Source organism: Aedes aegypti, chromosome 2 (genome assembly GCF_002204515.2).
Source record: "Aedes aegypti strain LVP_AGWG chromosome 2, AaegL5.0 Primary Assembly, whole genome shotgun sequence".
NCBI lineage: Eukaryota > Metazoa > Arthropoda > Insecta > Diptera > Culicidae > Aedes > Aedes aegypti.
In genome coordinates, this window is record NC_035108.1 from 144906917 (window position 1) to 144931880 (window position 24964).

General features: G+C 35.0%; 1 protein-coding gene across 3 annotated transcripts in view; it reads left to right on the forward strand.

Moving 5' to 3' along the window:
* LOC5563832 (potassium voltage-gated channel subfamily KQT member 1) overlaps window positions 1-24964 on the forward strand; it is a 435691-nt gene that overhangs the window by 402851 nt on the left and 7876 nt on the right. For all 3 annotated transcript variants that reach the window (XM_021842610.1, XM_021842612.1, XM_021842611.1), the window contains one exon: window positions 24065-24270. In XM_021842610.1, the coding sequence (XP_021698302.1) occupies window positions 24065-24270 (206 nt within the window). The remainder of the gene's footprint in view (window positions 1-24064; window positions 24271-24964) is intronic.

Consider the following 24964-nt stretch of genomic DNA (forward strand, 5'->3'; position numbering starts at 1 on the left):
ATTACTCCAGGAATTTTTACAGGTGTTTCTCAACTTACAAATTCCTCAAGAATTTCTTGGAGGAATTCTCCCAGAGTAGAGGATCTAAAAAATCCCGAATGCCGGGATATTTTCGAAAATCCCGGGATTTTCCGAAATGGCATGTTGAACTAGAAAATACTGTTGTATTGTTTTCGAATAATGGTATAAAACAAACTGCATGTTTTTCCTGTGACTGTTGATATAAGAATATATTTTAGTTATTGCATTTAGCTTACTCAATAAGCGTTTTTTATTGAGGTTTAAGACCACTTATGCGTGAATTTGTTTTTTTGCTGGTACGTTAGTTACGTAATGTTCAATAAACTATAGCAATCTACTCTACGGTTTGTTCCATTTGTCAATAAACTCTTCGGTGCTTGAATTATTCATCGTATTAAAATTTCATTTATGCCTTTCTATCTTTCAGTGCCCGTTTTAGTTCGCCCTGTGTACCTTGCAATTTTCCAGGACGAATATGCCTGTGTTTGTCTTGCCAACAATTTAAAAGCACGAACATTCCATTTGACACAACAATGTAAATAAGTTGCATAATCTTGAGTGTAGATTTTAAACGATATGATAAAATTTGAATGTTATTGGTATCACCTATACTATACCTTATGCATCACGATTGATTTTCGTTTAAAATAACTATAATAAATGAATGAAATCTAAGACAGCATAGTTTTTGTCTATTATAATTTAACTTAACCTTCGAAAACAGGTTCGGGTATTGTGAAACTACTCTATAAGACTAAACAAAGCATCAATACGCGCTCTGGTCGTTCTATATTCGTTTTGGAAGCATTTAATTTTTGTCCCGGGATGCCGGGAAATCCCGGGATTTTTTCGAGTCTGGGAAACAAGACCCTCTATTCCAGAGTTACCACAAGGAAAATCGCGACATGAATTATTTTAATAATTTCTCCAGACTGACTGGGACTCGTTCTGAACCACCAACAGGGATTCCTCTAAGAGTTCTTCTTGAAATTCCTTCAGTGATTCTCCTATGAATTCCTGCAGGAATTAAGTGATACATTATGCTAAGAACTACTTCAGAGATTATTTTACGAAAATCTCTACAAATACCTCCAGTAAATGCTTTACATTGATTTTTTTGTTAAATCTCTTCATGGAATCATGGATTTCTCTAGTAAAACCTCTACAGCGATTCCTGCAGGGATTTCTTCAGCTTTTTCATCAGAAATATCACGAAGGATTGCTTTAAAAAAAATTCTTAATGATTTCCTCTAGAAATTGTCCAAGGATGGGCTGGTAGACAATCAATTGCACATTTTAATGAAATATGCTTTTCGTCTACGCAGTCTTTATTATAAAAAAGCCGGTAAAAAAAATAAACAGCGGAGCCAAAAAGCATATTTTATGTTCCAGGGATTTTTTCATGGATTCCTCTAGAGAATTCTTCTAAAAATCCCTCGATTGGCTCTTGCAAGAATTACTTCAGACATTTTTCCAGAAATTCAACCGGGGATTCTTCAAGGGATTACTCTATTTTTTTTCTAGAACTACAACGCATTTATCCGCATCGACCAAGGAGTGTGGGTTCGATTCCCGCTTCAGTTAGGAATACTTTTCGTCAGGAACGTGTTTCGATTGTGAAATTGGGCATTGCATGCTAGTCCGTGGTCTGGTATGGTGCTTCTTTCAAAAGACAAAAGGTCCACTGGAAGCATTTACGTGAAGGTGTTTTTTTAAGGTTTTTCCAGAGTCTCTAAAGAAATTTGAATGGGAATTCCTGGAAGATTACCTGAAAAAATCCTTAGAAGAATTCATGTAGCGATTTCCTGGATGTATGCCTGAGGGAATTCCTAAAGTAAACTTTTGAGGAATCCCTAAAGGAATTCAAGAAGTTATTTATAGTAGAATCCCTAGATGAATTTCTCCAGGAGAATTTCGGGAACGATCCCGGAGGAAGTCTCAGGAATAATTCGTAGAAGAACCTCGAGAAGACTACCCGAGAATATTCTGGAGAAATATCTAGAGTAATGCTTGAAGAAATCGTTGTATTGTAACTTGGAGGAAGCCTTAAAGACATCACTGCATAAATCCTTGTAGAAATATTCCTGGAAGCAGAAGAGTCCCCGACCAGATAGAAGAAACAATATTATAACAGTTTTGCTCTTATATGATTTTATTATAAGACCAGTTGTTATAAAACATATACCGTTAGTAGTTGGAATGGTGTGGAGCATCTTAGAATATGCCTCTGCTGTCTGGTGTCCATCTCAGGTTACGCAGATACTTTCAATAGAACGAGTGCTGAAAAAATTCCTGAGGTTTGCGTTGAGTAGGCTACCGTGGAACGATGCAAGGAATTTTCCGAGCTACCATGAACGATGCCAGCTGATAAGATTGGAATCTTTGTCAGCCAGACGTACCAATCAGCAACGTTTGTTCATATTCGACCTGATCAAAGGGGGAATAGATTGCCCTGCACTACTGGAGCTGCTGAGTTTCAATGCTCCTTCTAGAAGATTACGGAACGCTGTTCTTCTGTATATACCAAATCATCGGACTAACTATGGTTATAACAGCTCCTTGAGTTCTTGCTTGCGAGCATTCAACGATGTTGGAGACAAATTTGATTTTGACGCGACGAAGAACATATTTTTAAATAGAATAAGAAATTGATTTTACTTCTTTTATATACTAAATTCAGTCTGTACGATATATCGAAGACGGTGTAAATAAATAAATAAATAAATAACAAATTTATCGCCAAATAAATATAGAATATAACAAATGCTATTAAAATTATACCAATATGATTACAAAACGTGTTACCGACCTGTCACAACAAAACAACATTATTGCAAATTTTGTTATTGTTCATAACTTTAGATGTTATTTACAACCAACTTACACATGCAATGTAAAAAATATAACAAATGTCATATAATTAATCTGATACAAAAAATGTGACAAGTTGAGAACAAAGCCATCTTGACAAAGTTATATGATCTTCTGTTAATTCAACAGTTTTTGTTACAATATGTCATAATCTTGTTATGTGATTCTAAACGGGTGTCTAAGAAGCCTGAGTGGCCCAGAAGTAATATCTGAAAAATTTCCTGAGAAATCGTTCAAGAAATTCCTGGAGAAATTCTAGTTAAAATTTTACTGGAGGAATCTATGGAGGAATCTCTGGAGGAACTTCTGGCAATATTCCTGATGGAATTGCTGGTATTTCTGGAGTTCTATCGGAAACGGTCTGGTAGCGAACAAAATTTGTTTCTTGGAGAAATCTCAGGGTAACCGCTTGTGGAACCCATGGAAAAATCGATGTAAGGATTACAGTAGAGATTATCTTGGATCTTATGGCTCCTGCACATAAGGCTGCAGCACGTGCACAGAATGCAATCAGTGGATTAAAACAAAATTGTATCACAATTATATCAAGATTTGTTACAAATATCAAATTTCATTTCATTTTTGTTCCTGCACGTTGAGTTGTAACAATGTCCTTACATAATTAAAACAAAATAAGTTATAATAACAAAGGCTATTTCAAATTTGTTTAAATTTATAACATAATTATGAAACAAATCGTGATAAAAAATCGGAGGGAAGTTACTTATACATGTGCGCTTTTATTCATGTAAAAAACATAACAAATTTTGTTATAATTAAGTTATGAATAATGACAAACTGAGTAATATTTTTGTTTGATTTGAAACATAATAAGTTACATTTTTGTTTAATTTATATTATATTTTGTTTCAATTTCGTTTAGTATAGAGGAAAATGTATTGAATTTTTTGTTATTTTATCTACTACCAACCACTGGATTACAACAATATTGTAGCACGATTATATCAAGATTTATTACAAATAACAAATTTTGTTTCATTTTTGCTAGAAGTACTTTGAATTCATGAAAGAAATTTATACATAATTGAAACAAAACCATATGAACAAAAGCTGCTTCAAATTTATTACTAGTTAGAACATAATTATAACACATTTTTCATAACATTTGTGAGAGCAATTGCTTATAACAAATTGTACAAATAAGTAGTGGAAAATAACGAAATGAGTTATATTTGGGTTTGATTCGAAACATAATGAGTTACACTTTTGTTTGAATTATATCATATTTTGTTTCAGTTTAGTTTAGTGTAGAGTAAATTGAGCGATACACATAGGCAAAAATAGTAAGATGGCAAATCTCTCCGTTAATAAATGCTGAGAAGCAGGCTCTGTTCCACTAGGTGCGTAACGCCAGGTATATGGCATGGTGTCCATTTACATCTGGATGAAAAATCATGTATTTTGAGCCGTCGCATGATGGTACTATATGATGGTCTAAAAATGTCCACATCACACCCTAGCGGAACCGGTTCAGGAACTCTCCGAAATACCGGCCAAATCTAAATGTTGGTGAACCATGAACCATGAAATTCGAACCGTCGTTATATACATGTGTATGAACTGCTGAATATGATATACGCCAGTTCCTTCTGAAACAGGTTTCAGGTTCCCTTGTGCCCTTGTGGCCAGAATGGCCATACTGACAAACAATTTCCAGGGTTCCATTCTTGAGTTCCATATCTTTCATATAAAGCTAAAAGAACGAAAATCGGTTAAGAAATGGATTTTTGAGAGCGTTTTTAAGCCATGGGTCATTTTTGACCCTTAATGCATAATGTGTCACTTTTTTTGCAGCGCCGCTCCTAGAGGTCGCTGAAAGTTTCTTTTAGCACGAAAATGTTCGTTTTCAAAAGTTAGGAAAAGTCAGAAAATTTCAGATTTATATCTCTTTTCTCTACAAAGTTACAGCTTATTTACCGTGCCGATTGGCCAAAAATGACCCCAATGCACAAGGAAGGTTAATTTGCCACAGAATTTAAAATTTATGTGTTAAACAATACTTTTCATCAAAGTTTATTATGCTTTCGATGCGGAAAAGTTATTTTTTGATGGTTTAGAAAATTATTGTATACCCAGACAACCAGAAATCGCATGAAAGTTCACGTTACAACTCGTTTATTCATACTAATTACATCAAACCCGCAAAACACCGTGTTTGATGAGTTTCCTTGCATAAAACACAGTTTGATGAGTTTCCTTGCATAAAACACTTCTTTTCTGAGTTCATTCATACATTTTGTTTCATCTCGTACACTCGTACAAAGTAAGTCGCATCAATCCGTAGCAGCTGTCAAATCAACATTTGTTATCATAAGTTAAGTCGCATAAGATCACAGGTTGGTTCGGTAGAATATTTATACACTCACATTGTATATTATAATTCATCACATAATATATGCACGCATATCGCCTCCACTTTTGTACGTAGATGGCCTTTTTGCGACATCTTATAAGTGAAATTTTGCACATATAAAGCCTCCAGGTGATTTCGTTATACGTACATTTTGGTTGTCTGGGTATTGCCATATAAGAGAAACAAAGAATTTTCTATAGAGACTGCAAGCATGTTAAAAAATCGGTTTAATCGTGCAATTTCAATCAAATTATGTCTGAAATGAAAGTTTAAGTTCTATTTTGCATGTTTGGTGGATTTGATTTCAAAAAAGTTAGATAAACTGTACTTTAAATTCCATGTAAACATCAATAAAATCAGTGTTTTATACAACTTTGGCGACCTGTAGCTAAAAAATTGTGACGTGCTGGAACATTTCTGAGACTGGCATAAGATTCAGCAACTCCAAATCTACTAGAGACACATAATTTGATTCTTGAAATACGCAAAAATGTCATTTTTGTTACGCTGTGTAACCCGTATAGGCCTGAGTGAAAGCAAAAATACTGAAAACCTCACCGCTAAGCGAATTTTTAACGGATTCAAATGATTTTTTGTCAGTTCACTGGCCCACATATCTAGTTTCTGGAAGTGGCCAGAGGAACTCAGAAATATTCCTGTGGCCGGAGTTATTCCGGTGGGTCACTGGGTCAAGTCGGGTAAAAAAGGGCTATTTTTTGGGACATGCCAAATAATCTTTATTTATTTGCAATGACAATCATTTTAATTTGCATAAATCAATAAGATCTGATATTCAAGATTATAAATTAAGAGTTTTGCAACGTTTAAAATATACCTGATGTGGCCATTCGGATGTAATGCTCGAAAGAACCAACTGTAGATTTGTTGGATACTAAACCGTTTCAACTCTCGAAAAGTAGAAATGAAACATAATTGTGCACTAAAATGCGTTCCCATAAGCTTGGCGCAGATGTTCAGATACAAATTGGCCACTTTATCATAAGTTTGAGGCGTCCCGGGACCCGAAAATGGTCATTTGTAGGATTAATCAAATGGAAAATTCATAATTTTCCAATTCAATCGTTTCTCAAAAGGTTTACACTGATGCAATTTTCTTGAAACTCCGTCATGTAGTGGCCACATTATAGCCGATTCCGGAAATTATCTGTGACTTGAAATTTGTTAACCTTCAGGCGCACAAACGCACAGTACCCTTCTTACCTGACCTGACCCAGTGATCCATCGGAATAACTCCGGCCACAAGAATATTTCCGAGCTCCTCTGTCCACTTCTAGAAACTAGATATGTGTGCCAGTATACTGACAAAAAATCATTTGAATCCATTAAGAATTCGCTGAGCGGTGAGGGTTTTAGAATTTTTGCTTTCACTCAGGCCTATACGGGGTAACCGGACACTCCAATGAAATTCACTAATTAAGATGTGAATTTGAGCAATAATTTGATTTTAATATCTTCTTCGGATCTTTTTTTTTAATTTCTTTATTAGTATCATTCCAAACATTACATTCATTTCTTATATCTAGGTGTTCTGTGTTATTAGACAACACTATCATCCTAATTTGGTAAAACAAATTTAAGATTTTATTAACTTTTTGTTAACAACATATAACATTGCATTTGCCGTAGCAGTTCAGATTTTTACAGGTGAGTTGATTTCACCTGCTTATAAGAGAAAGAAAAAAAATGCTTTGAATATACTTAACCTAACTTAACCTAAACATATAACGCATTAATCGTGGCAATAGAAGATTGTAACGATTTTTGCCTGAAATTATTTATTATTTTATTTGACATTTGTTCCAATGTTTCAACATTGGATATTCTATGTAACTCATTGGTACTATACCAGGGAGGAAGCCTCAGAATCATTTTCAAAATTTGAATTTTGAATTCTCTGCAGAGCTTTCTTCCTGGTATTACAACAGCTAGTCCATATTGGTACAGCATACAACATGGCTGGCCTGAAAATTTGTTTGAATATCAAAAGCTTGTTCTTAAGACAAAGTTTTGATTTTCTATTAATAAGGGGATAAAGACATTTTACATATTTATTACATTTGGCTTGAATGCCCTCAATGTGATTATTGAAAGTTAAATTCTTATCAAGCATGAGCCCTAGATACTTAACTTCATCTGACCAATTTATTGGAATCCCTCTCATCGTGACAACATGTCTACTTGAAGGTTTCAATACGATTCGGATCAATGTATATCACATCAACATCATGCTGTCTACTCCATCATTGATGGCGATAGACTATGGATATCACTGATGGGTTAAGTTTAGTCTAAAACTAAGCAAGTATAATGGCAATCTATCAGTACGATACTTTTGACAGTGCTGCAGATAGTTTGAAACTATGTGTTAGTCACTGAAAAACTTAAAAAGCTTGGATAATCACCACGTACCACGTGATCACTCATTTTGTAGTGATTATGATCTAGAGTGCGATGTCGCATCACTGCTGTTGGTTGTCAAATTAAAGTGATATTGATAGCTCGCATGTGATATTGATAGTTTTAGAGCATAAGCCATCAGCTGATACGATTGATATTAAGCAACTCTGGTTTTGAAACATCACAAATCTTCACTAAGATTTTTAATCTAGTAATCATTGGCAGAAAATTAATAAAAATAAAAACATAATTGTAACCCCAGTCTGACACTGTTTTCCATAGTGCAAGTTTTGTGGTTCAAGCTCGCCTGAAAACAAAGAGCAATGTTGAGTTAACGATAATTCAGTGAAAAGTACATTGTTTGTGAATTGTGGTTATTACTAGTGTGTGAAAAACTAGTAATGAACATTTGAAACATATTATAGCGGCGAAAAGTAGTGTTAAAGAATATTTTTCGAGTGATTAATAGGTGTCTGGTTTGGTGAACCGTGGTTTTAAAATCCGGACGCTACGAGTTCAAGTAATATTTTGCTTGAGAAAAAAATATATTCGGAAAGAAAAATGTGGTGAAAACTTGAAGGATAGATGGAAAAAGTGTATGATTGTTTGAAAAATAAGATAATTGCTAGGGGACGGACCTGGTGTAGTGGTTAGAACACACGCTTCTCACGCCGAGGACCTGGGATCGAATCCCAACCCCAAGATAGTCACTTCAAATTTCAGTGACAACTTCCTTCGGAAGGGAAGTAAAGCGGTTGGTCCCGAGATGAACTAGCCCAGGGCTAAAAATCTCGTTAATAAAGATAGAAAAAAAAAGATAACTGCTAAAAAATTGCTCTAACAATAATGATTATTACGAGTAATCCTGCGTCCAACTACAGCCAAAGAAAGTAGGTAAACAAAACTTGAAGTGCTCTTAACGGGTCGTGGTAGAAGTCATTGTAATGTATTTCCGTGTTATGAACTTCAGAAAAAGTTTGGGTGTCCGGAATTTGATTCAAAAGTGCCCGGCTTTTTGATTCATATGTCCGGATTTAAAAACAAGACTAGTTCAACAGATTTCGTTATTCTTGAAATAAATTCAACATTCTAACATGAACATTTTCCATTTTCATGAAGATTAATTTCGAAAAGATGTGTGAAATTGTGGTACGTTCAAAAATTCAAACGGAAATTAATTGAAATAAGTGTCTGTACATGTGGCACTGCTTAAGCGTCCGGGTATTGATTCATCACGGTAACACATTCTCGGAACACGTAGAGAGACGAATCCGATCAGTTTGTACAACACTAAGGCAGCGTCCATTTATTACGTAACGCTTATATTGGAAATTTTTGACAAATTGCGAATTTTGCTGTTTCTGTTCGCATCGCAACCATTTTTTCCTTAGCAACACTTTTTTTCCAAATACCTTCGATAGAAAAATGGGTTTAGGGACAAAATGTCGAAAGACAAAACGTCGAAACCCAAAACGTCGAATGCCAAAATGTCGAACCCCAAAACGTCGAAAAGGACAAAACGTCGGAAGCAGTCATTTTTCAAGCGACTATAACGTTGCCAATCACGGTGTACTAAATTAAGAAGGTGATATATTCCGAAAACTGACAGCTACTTGACGACGTCATTCCTATCCACCTCGAACAAATTTACGAAAAAAAATGATCTAGTGGTCCGGAAGATATATGGTACGATAGAAGTGACGTCACATGTTTACAATGAAACTTGATATTTACATCAGTAAAGAGCCTGCCTTGTTAATTTTTATGCCGTGGTTGCCAATGGTTGTGATACGAACGGCGTTGGATACTGCAAAATTTGCAATGTTCATCAAAGTAAGCATGAAACAAATTTTCACAAAAGTGTCAATCTACATATTTGCATTTTTTTTTACATTGAAAAAGTATAATGTAGTTCATAATAAACAAAAACAACACTTTCCCACATGATTTATATGAACTTTAACCATCAGTAGCATTCATTATAACACATTTTAACATAAACTGATAATGAAACCCCATAAAAACCACTGGCAAATTATCGCTATCCTTTCACTGTGTCATCTGTTTACATTTTCCACTATGACTTCAATCTATTGATCTATCTATCCTGTTGTTAGAAACGCTTCAACTCTATCTATCTTTGAATGTGCGCTCCTGAATGCAAATACCTACATATGTTCCCCGATATCCCCAGCTATCGTTCCTTCGTTCTCGTCTATATCTTCCAGTCGAGTGGAAATTCTTGCATCGGGAAGCATTTTCAATTATTGGAGGAATTGCATCCCTTTGCATCCTTCTTCAGCTGGTTTTGATGTACATATATCTTTTGTGTGTGACTTTTTTATTTGTATTACTTTTTACCTTTTAGTTAGATTACATATGTATGTTAGAGCAAAGATCATAAATGATATATTAGTATAAATATAGCGGAACATCAGTCTGTAGGGAAAACCACGCTTCAACAAGCACGCGCATCGATGTTCGTCACTTATTCGACATCTGCATCTGAGCAAACCCAACAGAATCGGAGGATGTACCGCAAAAATCTAAAGCTTGGTTTGCCTCAAATTCCAGAAACTTATATACACTCTAGTGCAAAAGTTTAAAGTCATCCTCTAAAACATACACACGTAAGTGTTTTGATTGTATCTTCGTGAATACACGTTCAATTGAAACTCTCTATGGCTCATTCGAAAGCCAATGAGTCAATCTCACCTCGTATATATTGTAACAAATATACCTTTTTATATTATTTACTAAATTTTTACTTGAAGTTGTGGCATATTCCAAAAATTACACTAGAAAAACAGCCAATTTATTCAGTATTGGATCGCCTACAGTTTAAAAAAATTGTGATTAGAACCGTAATCTAATATTCTGCAAAGAGCTTATTGAAAAACTAATGGAAGTCAATAAATTAAAAAAGTATTTTTGTTAAAATACCTACGTTAATCTTACCTAAAGCCTGTCCAGGAAAAATTTCGGACACGGATGGCGGGTGTACCACAGAAAGTTCGAGAATTTTATAGAAAGAAGGATTAACATCCTTGTCAACTGTTTATTTTGTAGATATAACTCTTTTATTCTGAAATAAACAATTGTTTTTGTTGAATTATGAGTAACTTTTTTTTGCTGCCATTATTTGGGTGTCCGAAATTTAACGTGGACAGGCTTTAGTTCATCTTACTACTCATCATCATTAGAATGAGCCGTAGAGAGTGTCAATTAGACGAGTAATTCCAGAGGCATGGACAAAACACTTTTGTATATTTTTAGGGGGATCCGAAACTTTTGCACGAAAGTGTACATACACACCGTAAAACAGTTGCTCATCACAAACAGCTGTTTGCAGTTGCATACATTACTGGATGGATTCAAAGCTATGTAGATATACTTCACTTCAGAAAACGCACTGTTATGCTGCCGACACATGATAATGATGATGTTTAGCGAAATTTATGTTTCAAAATTCTTTCCCCCTGTGCCCTCCTCAAAACGGTGATACGGAACCCAAACCAATGAAAACCATAAACGATCGGCAATACCGTCAGGTGTAGACCCGGAGGAGGTATGCTTTTTCGTTGATTCGACCCCGCGAGTAGGATCACGGATACAAACCTGCGTCTAGAGTAGAGAAAGGCACAAGACCCACCATGACATACCATGTAGAGAGCGGATTGTTTACCGTCATGAGCCAACAACTGCTAGTTAGCTTCACAACACGCTGCTGCCACTGCCAACTATCCAATAAATTGATTTTGCTTGATCGCGAAGCATTTCAAAACAGTGAGCAATAATACATAGTTCTTATTTTTGGGTATTGAATGAAATTAGTGTAAATAGCATCGTACAATAGGATGTCCCAGAAAGCATGGGTACGACTTTGATAATAATAGCCATAGTATGTTTTCAATCAAGGAACATATTTTTCTTCCTTTAGGGTATTTCAAATGCTATCTGTGATAATTTCATTTGAGCAAATATTTGTTTCTACTGAAAATGTTAATTTCAGAAAATCAACCAGCAAAACATGTTTTACCAAAATCTTTCGCCGTGGTAACTTCAAGTACATTGTATTTGAGGTGTTTCATATTTCAGATTTACTTATGTCAAATCTTTATACGTTTTGTTAGGCAACATACATTTTTGTCTTCATACATCTTTCAACGTTAATAAAAGAGCTTGCTTTTGACCATTTTCAAAACATTCACAGCTGAAACTGCATTATTTATTTTATTCAAATTTCATATCCTTAAATTAATAATTTCCTGCAAAATAAATGATAGCCTGATCAATAATCCTATCGGCACTGATAAATATATTTTTTCAGAATTTTATAGTACATACGATCTGACCTTGCACAAATTTCGCACGACAAAGCTGATCAAAAATATCGCAATTTGTGCAAAAATGATAAGCGGTGCTTCTAAGAAATGCAACAACATCAACATTGCCAAGCAAGTGGTAAAAAAAGCTCAAAATTCAAAATCTTCTTCTTATTTCTGGCGTTACGTCCCAACTGGGACAAAGCCTGCTTCTCAGATTAGTGTTCTTATGAGCACTTCCACAGTTTTTACCTGAGAGCTTTCTTTACCGATTGACCATTTTTGCATGTGTATATCGTGTGGCAGGTACGAAGATACTCTATGCCCTGGGAATCGAGAAAATTTCTCTTACGAAAAGATCCTCGACCAGCGGGATTCGAACCCACGACCCTCAGCATGGTCATGCTGAATAGCTGTGCGTTTACCGCTACGGCTGTCTGGGCCCCAAAATTCAAAATCTTCCCATGATAGTTGTAAGAATCAAAGTGTGAAAATCAGATTTTTAATACACTAGTCTTGAAATGGCAGTATGGCGAAGTCATGTCTATACCCTCTGGATCCAGAACGTATTTTTATATCGACAACCCAAGCATAAACAGCACGTTCCATTCAATGCTTAGGACGCTATCATTACCCTAAAGACACACAATCTATTTCATTTGATGTTAGCGATATGATTATGTAACGCAAACATGTATTGATGTTAGCTCTCATTTCATGATCATCAGTCACAGCATAACAGTGTAAGAATAAACATCAATCAATACACACATTGCACATGCATTGAAGTATCATACAAATGTTTGTATTTCATAATGGTGGTAGGTCATTTGGCATAAAGTCATTTGGGATAAATCCGTTTGGCATAAAGTCGTTGGGCATAAAGGTCGTTTAGCATAATAGCCGATGGCCCTTTTTTGTAATTCTTCATTACGACAGTGTTACTGCTTGTATTACTTATGTATTTTTTCATGATTTTTTTCTAGGAATTTCATGGGAACTCAGGTATTTTCCCAAAGATTCAGAGATAATTCCGAAGATTAAGTTATTTTTTACTGTGGAATTTCTTCAATAATTGTTCTATGGAATTCCTACAAAAAAATTGTTTCGGATATCTCAAGAATATAACCTGGCTTTAGACAAGGATAAATATAGAAATTATCTAGGAATGTCTCCAAAGATTCTCTTAGATATTTTCAAAGGGCTAAGTCCTCCATAATTGTATCAGGTGATTCTTCCATCGATTTCCTTAACAACAACTGTAGAATTCGTTTGAAGGATTAGTCAAAAAATTGGAGGAACTCCTTTCTTTGGAAAAAAAAAACTCGGGGTAATCCCTGAAGAAATAATTGGAAGTAAATCGTTGGAGTGCCTAGCTTTTCTTAGAGAAAGTCTTCTAAGCATCCTTTGCAGAATTCCTGAAAGAACTTCTGAGAGTATTGATAGAGGAATATCTAGAAAAAAAATCTAGAGAGATCCCAGTAGGAGTCCCTGAAAATATTTCAGATGAAATCTCTGGAAAAATCACTAGCAGATTTCTTGAAGTTTTTCTATAAGACATGTGAGAGGAAATTCTTAAAGAACCTGCTGAAAAGTCTTTGTTGTTTTTTTCTCTGGTGCCCGTAAAATTTTGCATCAGGATCCACTGCAATCCTAATGAGGGATAAAGAGACTCTAGACAGCATTTTGATTAAAATTAAGACCTTAGAGATCTTCTATCAAAAATAGAGACTATTCAGAGACTCAAAAAACATTAGTAGCCGAATAACAGTTTATTCAGCTGAAATATGTTTGTTGGAAAGTCTCTAGAAAAAGACCCGCTACCAGCCCTACAGCAATTTCGTCAACTCAAAACTGTTAAATAAATCTGTTTGTTCAACAACTTGAATAATCAACATGAATATAATAAGCATAATTTGAATTAAGGTATCTATAAAAAGAGATTCATCAAACAAATTTTGTTGTTGACGAATAATTTGGGGCTTATTATATTATTGAACATTGAATTTATTGAATTTATTTTATTGAATTTGCAGGCTTAGTAGCCGTGCGGTTAGAGGCGTCAGCCGTTTAGGCGTATCGTGTGTAGGTTCGGTTCCCGACCCAGTCAGAGGGAACTTTTCGTCAAACGAAAAATTCTTCACTGGTCCAATGGATTTAGTTTATTTTATTGAATGAGAAATTGTTTCTTGACACTCAATATCTATTGTAATGACTTTTTTATTTGATTGAATGAGACTGGTCATTCCGTGTGACCGTTGTCTAATGTTACTCTGTACAGCCTATGGCTGGAGATGATGTAAATTGTCTTTCTTTTAACCTGTAAACATATAAAATCTACTAAGATATATATATACGTTCATAGGGGATTTGAAGTATTTTTTTACTTTATAAAATAGTTTGACTCTGGCAATGAAAGCCTTAAAAAAACATTACAAATATCTAGTCTATGCTAAAGTATCCAAATGTTTTTTTTTTTTTTCTGGGAAAACGGCCCCCAAAATTGCAAACTCGGCCCTGAACTCATCATACGATTTATAACTCTGTTGAAAATTAGGGTGTACCGTAAAACGGGTATCCTCGATAATGCGAGTAACTTTGATAGTGGGAAACTCCCAACACATTGAACGAAATAACATAATTTCTGTTAGTCAGTTAAGTAAACCAAATTCAAAAGTGAAGAGTATTAGTATGACACTTCGTGTCTGATCTATTTTAATTAGAATCGAGTATAAATAGAACTTTATACTCAAATATTAAAAATCAATGGGATTTTAGCAACCCTTGCAAACAATCGGTTCTACGAACATTATTTGATGAAATTTTAAAGAGTTCGTCGTCCGAAAAAAACCGAAAAAATGAACACGTGATTCATGGACAGCCCCTTAAGGCCCCTTAGTAATTACTAACATTGAACGTCGTAAGGTCAGCTTCCAAACAAACTAACCAAATTTACTACAAAAGACTCTCAGATTCAGGTTAAAAATTAAGCAAACAAAAGCATTTGGAAATTATGAAGAAATGGAGAATTATTTGGAAATGCAATCAAAGTTACAAATTACTTAGTTCCAAACGTCGACATTTCACAGAAAAAAACACTGGGTGTAGAGTAGCAGCTTTGGCACTAGAGACCATTATTAGCCGAAGTCCTATAACTCTATGGTTCTTATATAAACCGTGCTATGAAATTTTAGGCAATACTAAAGATTTTTTTAATAAAAAATCCAAAGAATCCTTACCTACAGTGACATCTCGCTTTCACGATATTCCCTTATTGAAAATTTTGCCAAAGGTTATTCGATGTAAATTTTGGCTAAGCTGATCAATTGCTGTATTCTTAATTTTTAATTTTGCAATTTGTTTTTTTTTTTAACATTATCGAGACTTTCAGTCAATGGCTGGTTCGTCTTCAGTTTCCTAGTTGTATAAATTCACTCATCACATTCATATCTCGTATTAAGGTGTTCTGTGTTGGACAACACTTCATCCTAATTTGTTAAAACTAATTTTATTAGCTATTTATATGTTAGCTATTTTTAACATATTGTTAATTTATTGCATTTCATGTGTTGCAGCAGTTCAGATTTTTACAGCCAAATTGAGTTCACCATATCAGTTGAATCATATAAGCATTTACAAGGAGGATTGTACATAAACTTCAGCTACAGTTAACTCTCCCTTACTCGATGTTCCGTATCTCGATATCGAGTTAGAGAACCATAGTAAAAGTTGGTTTTCATGGCTAACTCGATGGTCCCTTGGATCGCAGTTGCACTGATTTTGTGTTCTGTAACTCGATACCTCCCTAACTCGATGGTCCCTTCAATATCGAGTAAGGGAGAGATGACTGTATATACAAAGCGTTTATAGCAGTAGTAGAAGATTGCAGAGATTTTTGACTAGAATAATTGACAGGTTGCTTCGACATTTCCTCCAATGTTTTAACATTGGATGTTATGTGTAATAATTGGAAACCCAAGTAATTCACTCAGTCGGTTAGAGGGTTTAGTACAATGATAATACCGTTAGATACATTTATCAGCTACAACTTTGTTAAAGACAGTTTTCAAATTGGACGTCTCAATTATTAATTATTGATTTATATATAATCGCAGTGCTCATTTCTTTTCTGAACAGGCAACATTACTGCATCTAGCGCGAAAGATAGACACACCTATCAGGGCTACTAACTTTCACCGCTTATATCCAGTGATGTCCGCAGAACAATCAAATTATCATAGCATTATCAATCCAAATAAAAATCAGATTGTGCTACTTTTCCCCGAATGACCCGTTTCCCCGAAAAGTGATGCAGTTCAAAAAGATGCAGAATATTCTGCTGAACTAGGAAGAACGATAAGTAATCCAAAGAAGGAGAAATTTGATCATTCTCGACTAAACACATTGCCAAAATGCTAAGGACGGTAAAACTCGAAAGAACCGCCGATCAAATAAGGAAGGGTGTATATCCGATGACCGTTCGCCACCTTGAAATGCAAAAAATTATGACAATTATGAGTGCAAAAACTTTTCGGGGAAACGAGGTATTCGGGGAACTGTCATTCGGGGATCTGAAGTTCGGGGAAACGACATTTGGGGAAAAGCTGCATAACCTAATAATCAATAGTTTAAAAACGGTGTTCGACAAAGTTATAGCTGAAAAATGTATCCACTGGTAAAAGCATTCAAGAGCACATGGACAAACACAATAATCGATTGAGCATTCATTCTACTCATATGAGCTCAAATTTTTAAAAGACACTTCGAATTGACGCTAGAATCAAATAAACGATATGGTGCAATACTATATTTTGAACCACCCTAATATTATATGTTTGCTCAGATTACTATTGGGTTATGTTATTTTTTATCAAGCATGAGTCCTAGTTTCTGGTTTTTGTGGGAATATTATGAATAAGGCATTGGAGATATCAGAAAAATCTTCAACATCAGCTAATTGGGTAAACGCTAGAAGCTAATAATAATAGCTTATGGTTTACGTGGGATTATAAGTTGCGTTTTGGAGATATTTGATGATTCTTCAACATCAGCTAAGTGGGCAATAGCTTGAAGCTTTGGCAGGATGTTTGTTCCGTTTGAAAATTGGTATAACCTTGGCATTTGTATTTGTATACACTATGTATTCCAATCAGATCTTTAATAATTGGAAGTGGAACTGATAAGATTGAGAATCGCTTATTGGAACATTTGAAGATAACAGGTACATCATCAGAATCTAAGTCGGCGTGAGTTACCTGCTAGCTACAAAGCTGACTAAAATATTTTGAACAGCACTCTTCAAACAAATCCCTAAATCATAAGTGCTATTGAAATTGATTAATATTGAGTATTAGATTCACATATAGAAATACCAGCCACAAAAGACTCAGCTACCCATATAAAAAGACTCAGTTAAAAATATATCAATTAGTTTAGCAACACATTTGAAATGCTAATGCTAGTTTAAAAGATTAATTCAAGGATATTTACTTGCTATCAGATTCAGTCCAATACCTAAATTTAACTCAAATAATCACGAATACTTCAATGAATGCGTAGTACCGAATTTTCCATTTAAAACCTTTACATCTTTCATTTGCTTCTGGTGTTTAACTAATTTCTACTGTTTTCTTGATTTTTTGTTACTGACTAGTACAGCATGCCATCAACTTTTTCTCATTCTTGAATGCTTTGTTTTAAAAGACAAAAAAATTAAACCTCTGAATGTTAAAACTCGTAAAATAAATAGATTGAACACGGTACTTAAAAACCAAACAAAGGATCATTCCACGAAATTACACTTTTCCATAAAAATCCTCTTCATCACTGACCATAACAAGCAGAGTGTCACCATAACATTTTTAATCGACTTTCCCTTTGGTTTTCTTCTCTTCCACTGGCAAACATAACCAACATCAAAAACACTCGCCGGAAAATAAATACTTCTCACAAATCCATCTTCATTCCTTCTCCGTGCGTGTATTTAACCATTCCTCAACTCTGTGCGTCGTGAACTTCCTCGTAACCACTTGCGGGTGGGTCAACATCCACTAGGCACCTCTTACGACGACTACTCCTCATCGACATCGCTTTAACAGTGGTGCACGGAGCCACTTAATCTATTCCTACTTCGCTCGATGGTAGTGATGGTGGTGGCCTAAATAGATATCCAAATGGACACCATACAGTTGAAACCGAAAACGAACTTGATGGAGATACGAAAGAGAGGCTGGTCATCCAGGTTTAATCTTTTTTATAACCAAATTAAAGACATGACGCCTGAGCCAGACCATTAAGCAATTCAAAGTCCTGAATCATAGCCACCACCACAAACGAACCCACGACAGTAGCCCAGAAAAGTGGTAAATTTGCATAATCGGATAATAGGGAGTGGAAATGTTTGCGAGCAAATAAAGAAACCCCAGCCTCCGGAATGGTCGTAGGAGACGAAAGTGTTCCCGAATAAAAGTTAATCGTTGCGACCTTCCTAGCGCATGAATATTCGGAACAGTTACAGTAAAAAAAGCGATTGACCGGAAAAAAATCCTTTTATTTTCCACTTTTCTCGTCGTTAGTAGTGAGGAAATTCCTGATTTGAAAGTTAGTTCAAACGATTGGCAAGACGTGACTCTCCCATTAATGTTTCCAAACGGTCAAATTAGTATGACAATTGACATGCATGATTCACTGCCATCAATATACAGACACCAATGAAATTCTTTCACCTACTTACACAAATCCAATCAATCATAAATAAACGTAAAAATGGAGGTACATATAAGACAAGTCTCGAAAGGAAAAGAAGTGTGATGTGCTTCAGCAAATTCTTTGAGGAGCTGATAAAGAACGTTAAGTTTTCGCACAAACCAGTATTAGTGAGTTCAATTTGAAATAAAAGAAAATCAAGCATAATGTTTTTGTACCGTTGTCTACCTCCTTCAGGTCTGTTAAATTCTTTGAACTATCACTCTCTCTCTATCAACAATCTTTTCATTCTCTCATTAAACTCGTCACCGAAGTTCTTGCAGTCATTGTGCTAACTTGCTGGACAGCTTTAGATAAAAATAAAGATAAATAGTAAGTAACACTTCAGAAACACAAGGCAACGAGCTAATCTTACTTCTCAAATATTTTAAACAAAACAATTTTTGAAATTTGTTTTCTAGATTTTTACTTGCGACATTTTTCAAAAATTACACTGAAGAACATGGCTTATTTTATCAGAATTGGATTAAACGTAAGGGCCGTAATCTTATATTATTTAAAGTAAACTTGCAAATTTTTGGCAAATATGTCTGAATACCATTCAAAATAATTCAAGTCATCGTGCAAAATTGAGGGATGACCTACTGGTATATTTTTATCAAAACTTCGCTCTGAATATTTTTTTCTTAACTTAAGCTGTCCAACTTTTTACGCACTTTTCACACTGAGAACTATTGACCCTGACTCTATTCCATGATTCACTAGATTTCCCTTACTGTCTCTTCTATATTATCAGCTTTTCTTCCTCAATATTGAATGCAACTGAAATTTGTAGCTCTACTTCTCTGTTTGACTTTGTTCCCTTTGCTCCATCTATGAATCTACGAGCATTCAGTTTGTTTCCTAACGTTGTTTCTTATGGGCAATGATACTTGTAAAATTATCCATGTGATGTAAATGTTTGCACTCAAAATGTTTTCGTTTCCTCTTTATTCCCTCAGTAGTCGATTTGCGCTTCCTCTGATAGAAAATTTACTTCCAACGTTGTGAACATCCCCATTGTAGTTCATATGAGAAATTGAGTTTCAAGCTCTTATAGAAGTTTATTTTCTAGTTCATCCAAAAATGGCCTTATTCCCATATTCGTGTCAGATTACCAATGTCTTTCGATCCTGGAATCGATTTCACCCCAATCCTAAAATTCAATCAAAAACAAGTTGATTGAAAAAAAAGTTAAGCTTTGATGCCATGCGCAAAACATTTTATATTTCATTTTCCCTCACCAGAACATCTTTCACATTGATGCATCAACGAACAAAAACACACAAGGGCACATTCGTGTTCTGAACCAGAATAAAATACAAAGTTATGCAGGTGTACGACAAACGAAACTTATTCTTTACAGCAAATTTGTATCAAATACCACTTTGATTCCACACTGCACAGCTGGTTTCGATTATCGAATTCGATAAAATTTTACTGGGTTTTTGGACTACGGTTTTCCTAGTAATTTTCTCGATAACAGAAAACTCAGTAAATTAAAAAAATAAACTACGGTAACTTTAACTGTCTTTCTCAGTTTATGTTTGCTTACTTCAAATTACCAAGTTTTTGAGTTTCCCAGGTGATTTAATTTGATCATTGATTTCAAGGTACTCTTCTTAAACAATCTAATTCAATCCATACCCCAAATGATATTTATGATCAATTAGGGGTACTAGAAAAGCCTCTGTAATCAACAATAATTACTTTGTCCCAGAGTCTATGAATGGGGAGTTGCACAAAGAAGAAAACTAGCAGCAAGTTGCTCAATCACAGAACATTTAATTATTCTGGCAACCTATTTTACTGCATGCGCTTTTCAGTTATTTCACTCAAATGCACTCTCAGCCCGAATGTTTTTTTTTTTTTGCAAAGTCGCGAAGAAGAGCCAAATTTAAATTGATTTCTGGTTTTTTAATTAAAAAGTAATCACAATGAAGTGGTTAGTGAATAATTGTAGCTACATATATGACGAACAGCTTGTACTCAAAAACTTGAGCTTTTTACAGTTTCCGCGCGATGAGCAACTTAAAAAAACAGTGATTTTTTTTTCGTTTGCCACCCGACTGAGCATTAATCGAAACCAGCTGCATCTGTGGCGTAAGTCTGGGTATGATAACTTGTATATAGTTTTCAAACTAATTGTGTATGGTCTATTGAGTTTCAGTAACCTTTCAACTATGAAACGGATTTATATATTACCATCGATGGAGGGAGATTACTTACATTATCCTTACATTACATGTAACAAGAAGGGAGTTCATTTATAAATCATAGGTCCTAAAGAGCTATTACTTCGTTACATCATCGTGTTACACCGCAACTCAAACCATAGCGTTTTTTTTTAAATTCCGTCACGATAACAATACTCCCTCCGCCCCAAAACGTGTTTATTTATTTAGCTCGATAGGTGGACGATTTGACAGTTCAATAGGTAGACTTGGTCTCAGTCGTCGCGCAACTCGCCATTCATATACTCTGCTTTGTCCATTTGAAGACACAAATACTCAGTACATCGATTTTCGAATCATTATCGAGAATTCATTACTGTATTTAGTTATGCCTTTTGGGCAAAGATGGTCGAACATTACATTTGAATTGTTATTCAAACTACAATGTTCATAGCAAAATGTCATTCTCATAGTTGTTAAAGGGGTGAAGTTGATCAATTACTGTGATATGTATCCTATAATAAAGAGATATGCTATTTACTAAATTTGGGGTCATTGATCCCGAATCAAGTCTCAAAAATCTTACATTGTTGATAAACCTGTCAATTTTCGATTTGAATGTTGTAAATTGCAGAATACATCACATTAAACGCCAAAAGGTATGCAATTTTCTTTGAAATTAGCAACTCATTCACGAAAAGGACACTTTTTCTCTGAAAATGAATTTTTAACCTCAATGCCACTTCAAAACTGGGTTCACAGAACATATCTGGAATTTATGAAACGCTTCATTTGAATGGTTTCATTATAAAGCCTTGGCTATAGTCGAATGTTTGGAGTAGAATCTTTCAACAGTTCATCCAACATTTGATAAAAAATCTGTTTATCCATGACATAATTATCTTGAATAACTAACCGAAAAGCAGCTATCAGGAAATGCAATATCACATACATTGTGATAATTGAAAACAGATCATAGCTCTCTTTGTTGTTTATACATGTGGGTACGGGAATGATCAACTTCTCACCACCGATCAACTACACTCCGAATTACGGTACAAATTTTTTACTTGAAATCGTGTCATTTTTCGAAAGTTACACGAAAAAAATATGGCTAAAACATTTGTTTTCTCCCCTTCAACATTTTCAGATTTTTTTTAAAACGTGGTAACATGGAAGAAAAATTATATTCGTATCAGCCTTTTATCAAAATCAGTTCTTTAGAGATAACTACGGGTATTTTTTTTTTTTTTTTGAGTTTGTGTTATTAAGTATACCAATGATTTCTTGAAATTGTTTTAGGAAGTATTTTGATGATTACTCAACGGGTTTCACTGAACAATCCCCAATGATTCCTCCATGAAATTTATTGTAAATTAAAATTTATTGTAAATCGAAATTTCTTCAGGTATTTTTTTAAGTTATCTGAAAAAAGCCTACCAAAATCATCGAAATTAACTATCGGGTGACCCCAAACAATTCAGGATAGTTAAAAATTTCTCCTTATAATGGCATGGATTTCACCAACATTTTTATCATTAAACTTATCCAGAAATTTCTCACACATTTTGTTAAAAAAAAAACGCAAAAATACTTTCAGGAATTCGCTTAGAAATTCTATAAGGATTTTTTGCGAAAGTTCTCATTTTTCAGAATCAACATTAGCAACATTTTTTTTTCAGCGATTTGCACAATACTAGAATTTTTGAAACTTGTCTCACCAGAATTGTTCCAAGATTTTTTCACGAGTCTTTAAACAGTTCTAGGAATAACCGTAAGCATACTACTAAATACCGTGCAACATACAGAAAGTTATCCTAGAAAACCTTTAAAGATTCTTTTAAACAAAAACATATAAAACTATCTCCTGGTGGAAATCCTGGCTATGGATGAATTTTAATCTTTTAATCACGATGTTTTTCTTCCAAAGTTCAACATTTTTCAAAAAAAAAAATAATAAAAGGCATATTTTGAAAAACCTCATACATACCATACATAGAAACATCAAATCTAAAGTAATACATAAATTCTTATGTTTTAAGCAATATTGATACATACAAGAAACATTTATCCTCGATTGACCAACCCGGTATAAAAATGGCAATCTGTAGTATTAGTACTTACATAACGATCCCTCATCGCAAGCCATAAAGCGTAATGGCCTCACACAAGATTATACAAACGGGACCATAATCCGTAACCACGTTTTGACGGAATCACTTAACCCTTATCATTACCACATTAATTATTATTGATGCTTGTCCGGCCGGGCTACTCAGGCTGGGCAACGTCTGCGATTTACCCATCAAGCCGGGCACGGAACAGAAACCTCACACTAACGCTTCCATTTTGCCACCAGTTCGATCCCGTCTGAGCACGTTTTCCTAGCATACCAGCTTCAGCATCGTTGAATGAGTTCAAAGGGGAATCTTTCACGTCATGCCTTCTCCGTCTCAATCATGGAAACTGAAAGGATTATCGGTACTTAAGTGGATTGGAATGTCGTTGAATGTCAACATATAAAATCCTCCCTTTTTGGAATGCATCCTTCCCATCCATTGAGCCTCTTTTTTTTTGCTTCATCTGCCGTCGTAGCCAATCGTTTGGAAATGGGGACCAAACTGATCGTTAACAATTTCTGGTCACATTTCAAACCATTGTTGTCACCCAATTTGTAGGTGACATTTGAAAAGTTTGTGCCCCCGAATGATAGTCGTCTTTCCTGATAAAAACCATCCCTTATGCGAGTGATTCGCAACCTAACTCGATCCTCACAGCACGACATTAAAACCAAACAGTTTAAAACACATTCAAACTATATTACTGTCATTAAAGTTGATTTGATTGGTTTCATTTGTAATCGTTGTCACTGTGGAAATACAAAGCACTGAATAAATTATAATTACAGAACGCTGTCTTCTGTGAAGATGATGTATCCACGATAATTGTATGTTTTATCCCACATGTTAACGCTAAATCAGCGAAATTCGTGTATCGTTGTTGTACCTTTGGATGGTTACTTTTATGGGTTTCATCACGTTGAATGTATATTTGTTAATTGGAGGAAATGTTGAGTGTTGTACTGACTTTGCCAAATGCTAAGCGATACTAAAATTTGTCTCATTCCATTCCTGTAGTAATCATGATGGACGAGGAAGATGACGAGGACGACGAAGAAGAGGACATCGAAGAGGAAGAACTGGACATTGGGGGTGAAATTGATTCACCGCCTTGGGATATGTACGGCGAGCTGGATGTCGAGGACCAGGACGAAACTACGGAGAACACCGCGCTGCTGCGAGCGGCTGCCAAAACCGAGATCATCGTAACGCCCATCAGTCCGGTGAGTTGTTCGCATTGAAGTGCACTGATGTGCAACATATTTTATTTAATCCTCGAGCTGTTTAGTTAAATACCTATAAGTAAATGAACACCAAATTAAGTGCTATTACTTTTAATTTCACTACAGCGTGTATCCTTTGACAGATACGAATTTCGAGCTCAACTGTAATGCTGTCTTCAGTGTCGTGTACTAGAAGTCGAGTCTAGCACACGACACTGAAAACGGCCTTACAGTTGAGGTCGAAATACGCATACCTATCTGTCAATAGATACAAACTCTAGTGGAATTCAATGAAATTATGCTAAATTCGATTTTCATTTTTATAGCTATTCCACTAAACAACTTAAAGATTAATTTCATCAGGAAATAAAATGTTACAGTTCAATTAGTTTTTTTTTTATATACGTACTGTAATAATTCCTCCAAAATGAAGTGAAAGTGTGGACTCCAACACCCTTTAAATTGATTTACATAAATGTTTTTCGTTTGGAAGGCCAATCCTAGCACAACTATCCTATGTGTTCTGTGCTAGGCAACACAATCATCATAATTTGAATGGAACTGAATTAAACTATTATAAACATTTTGTTTACAACATACTAGTAGGCCGTCTTTGAAATTTGTACGCGTCGTTGATGATTGTTGCTTATTCATCTCACGATTTCGAATCAAAGAAAATCAGTTAGTGACCAGC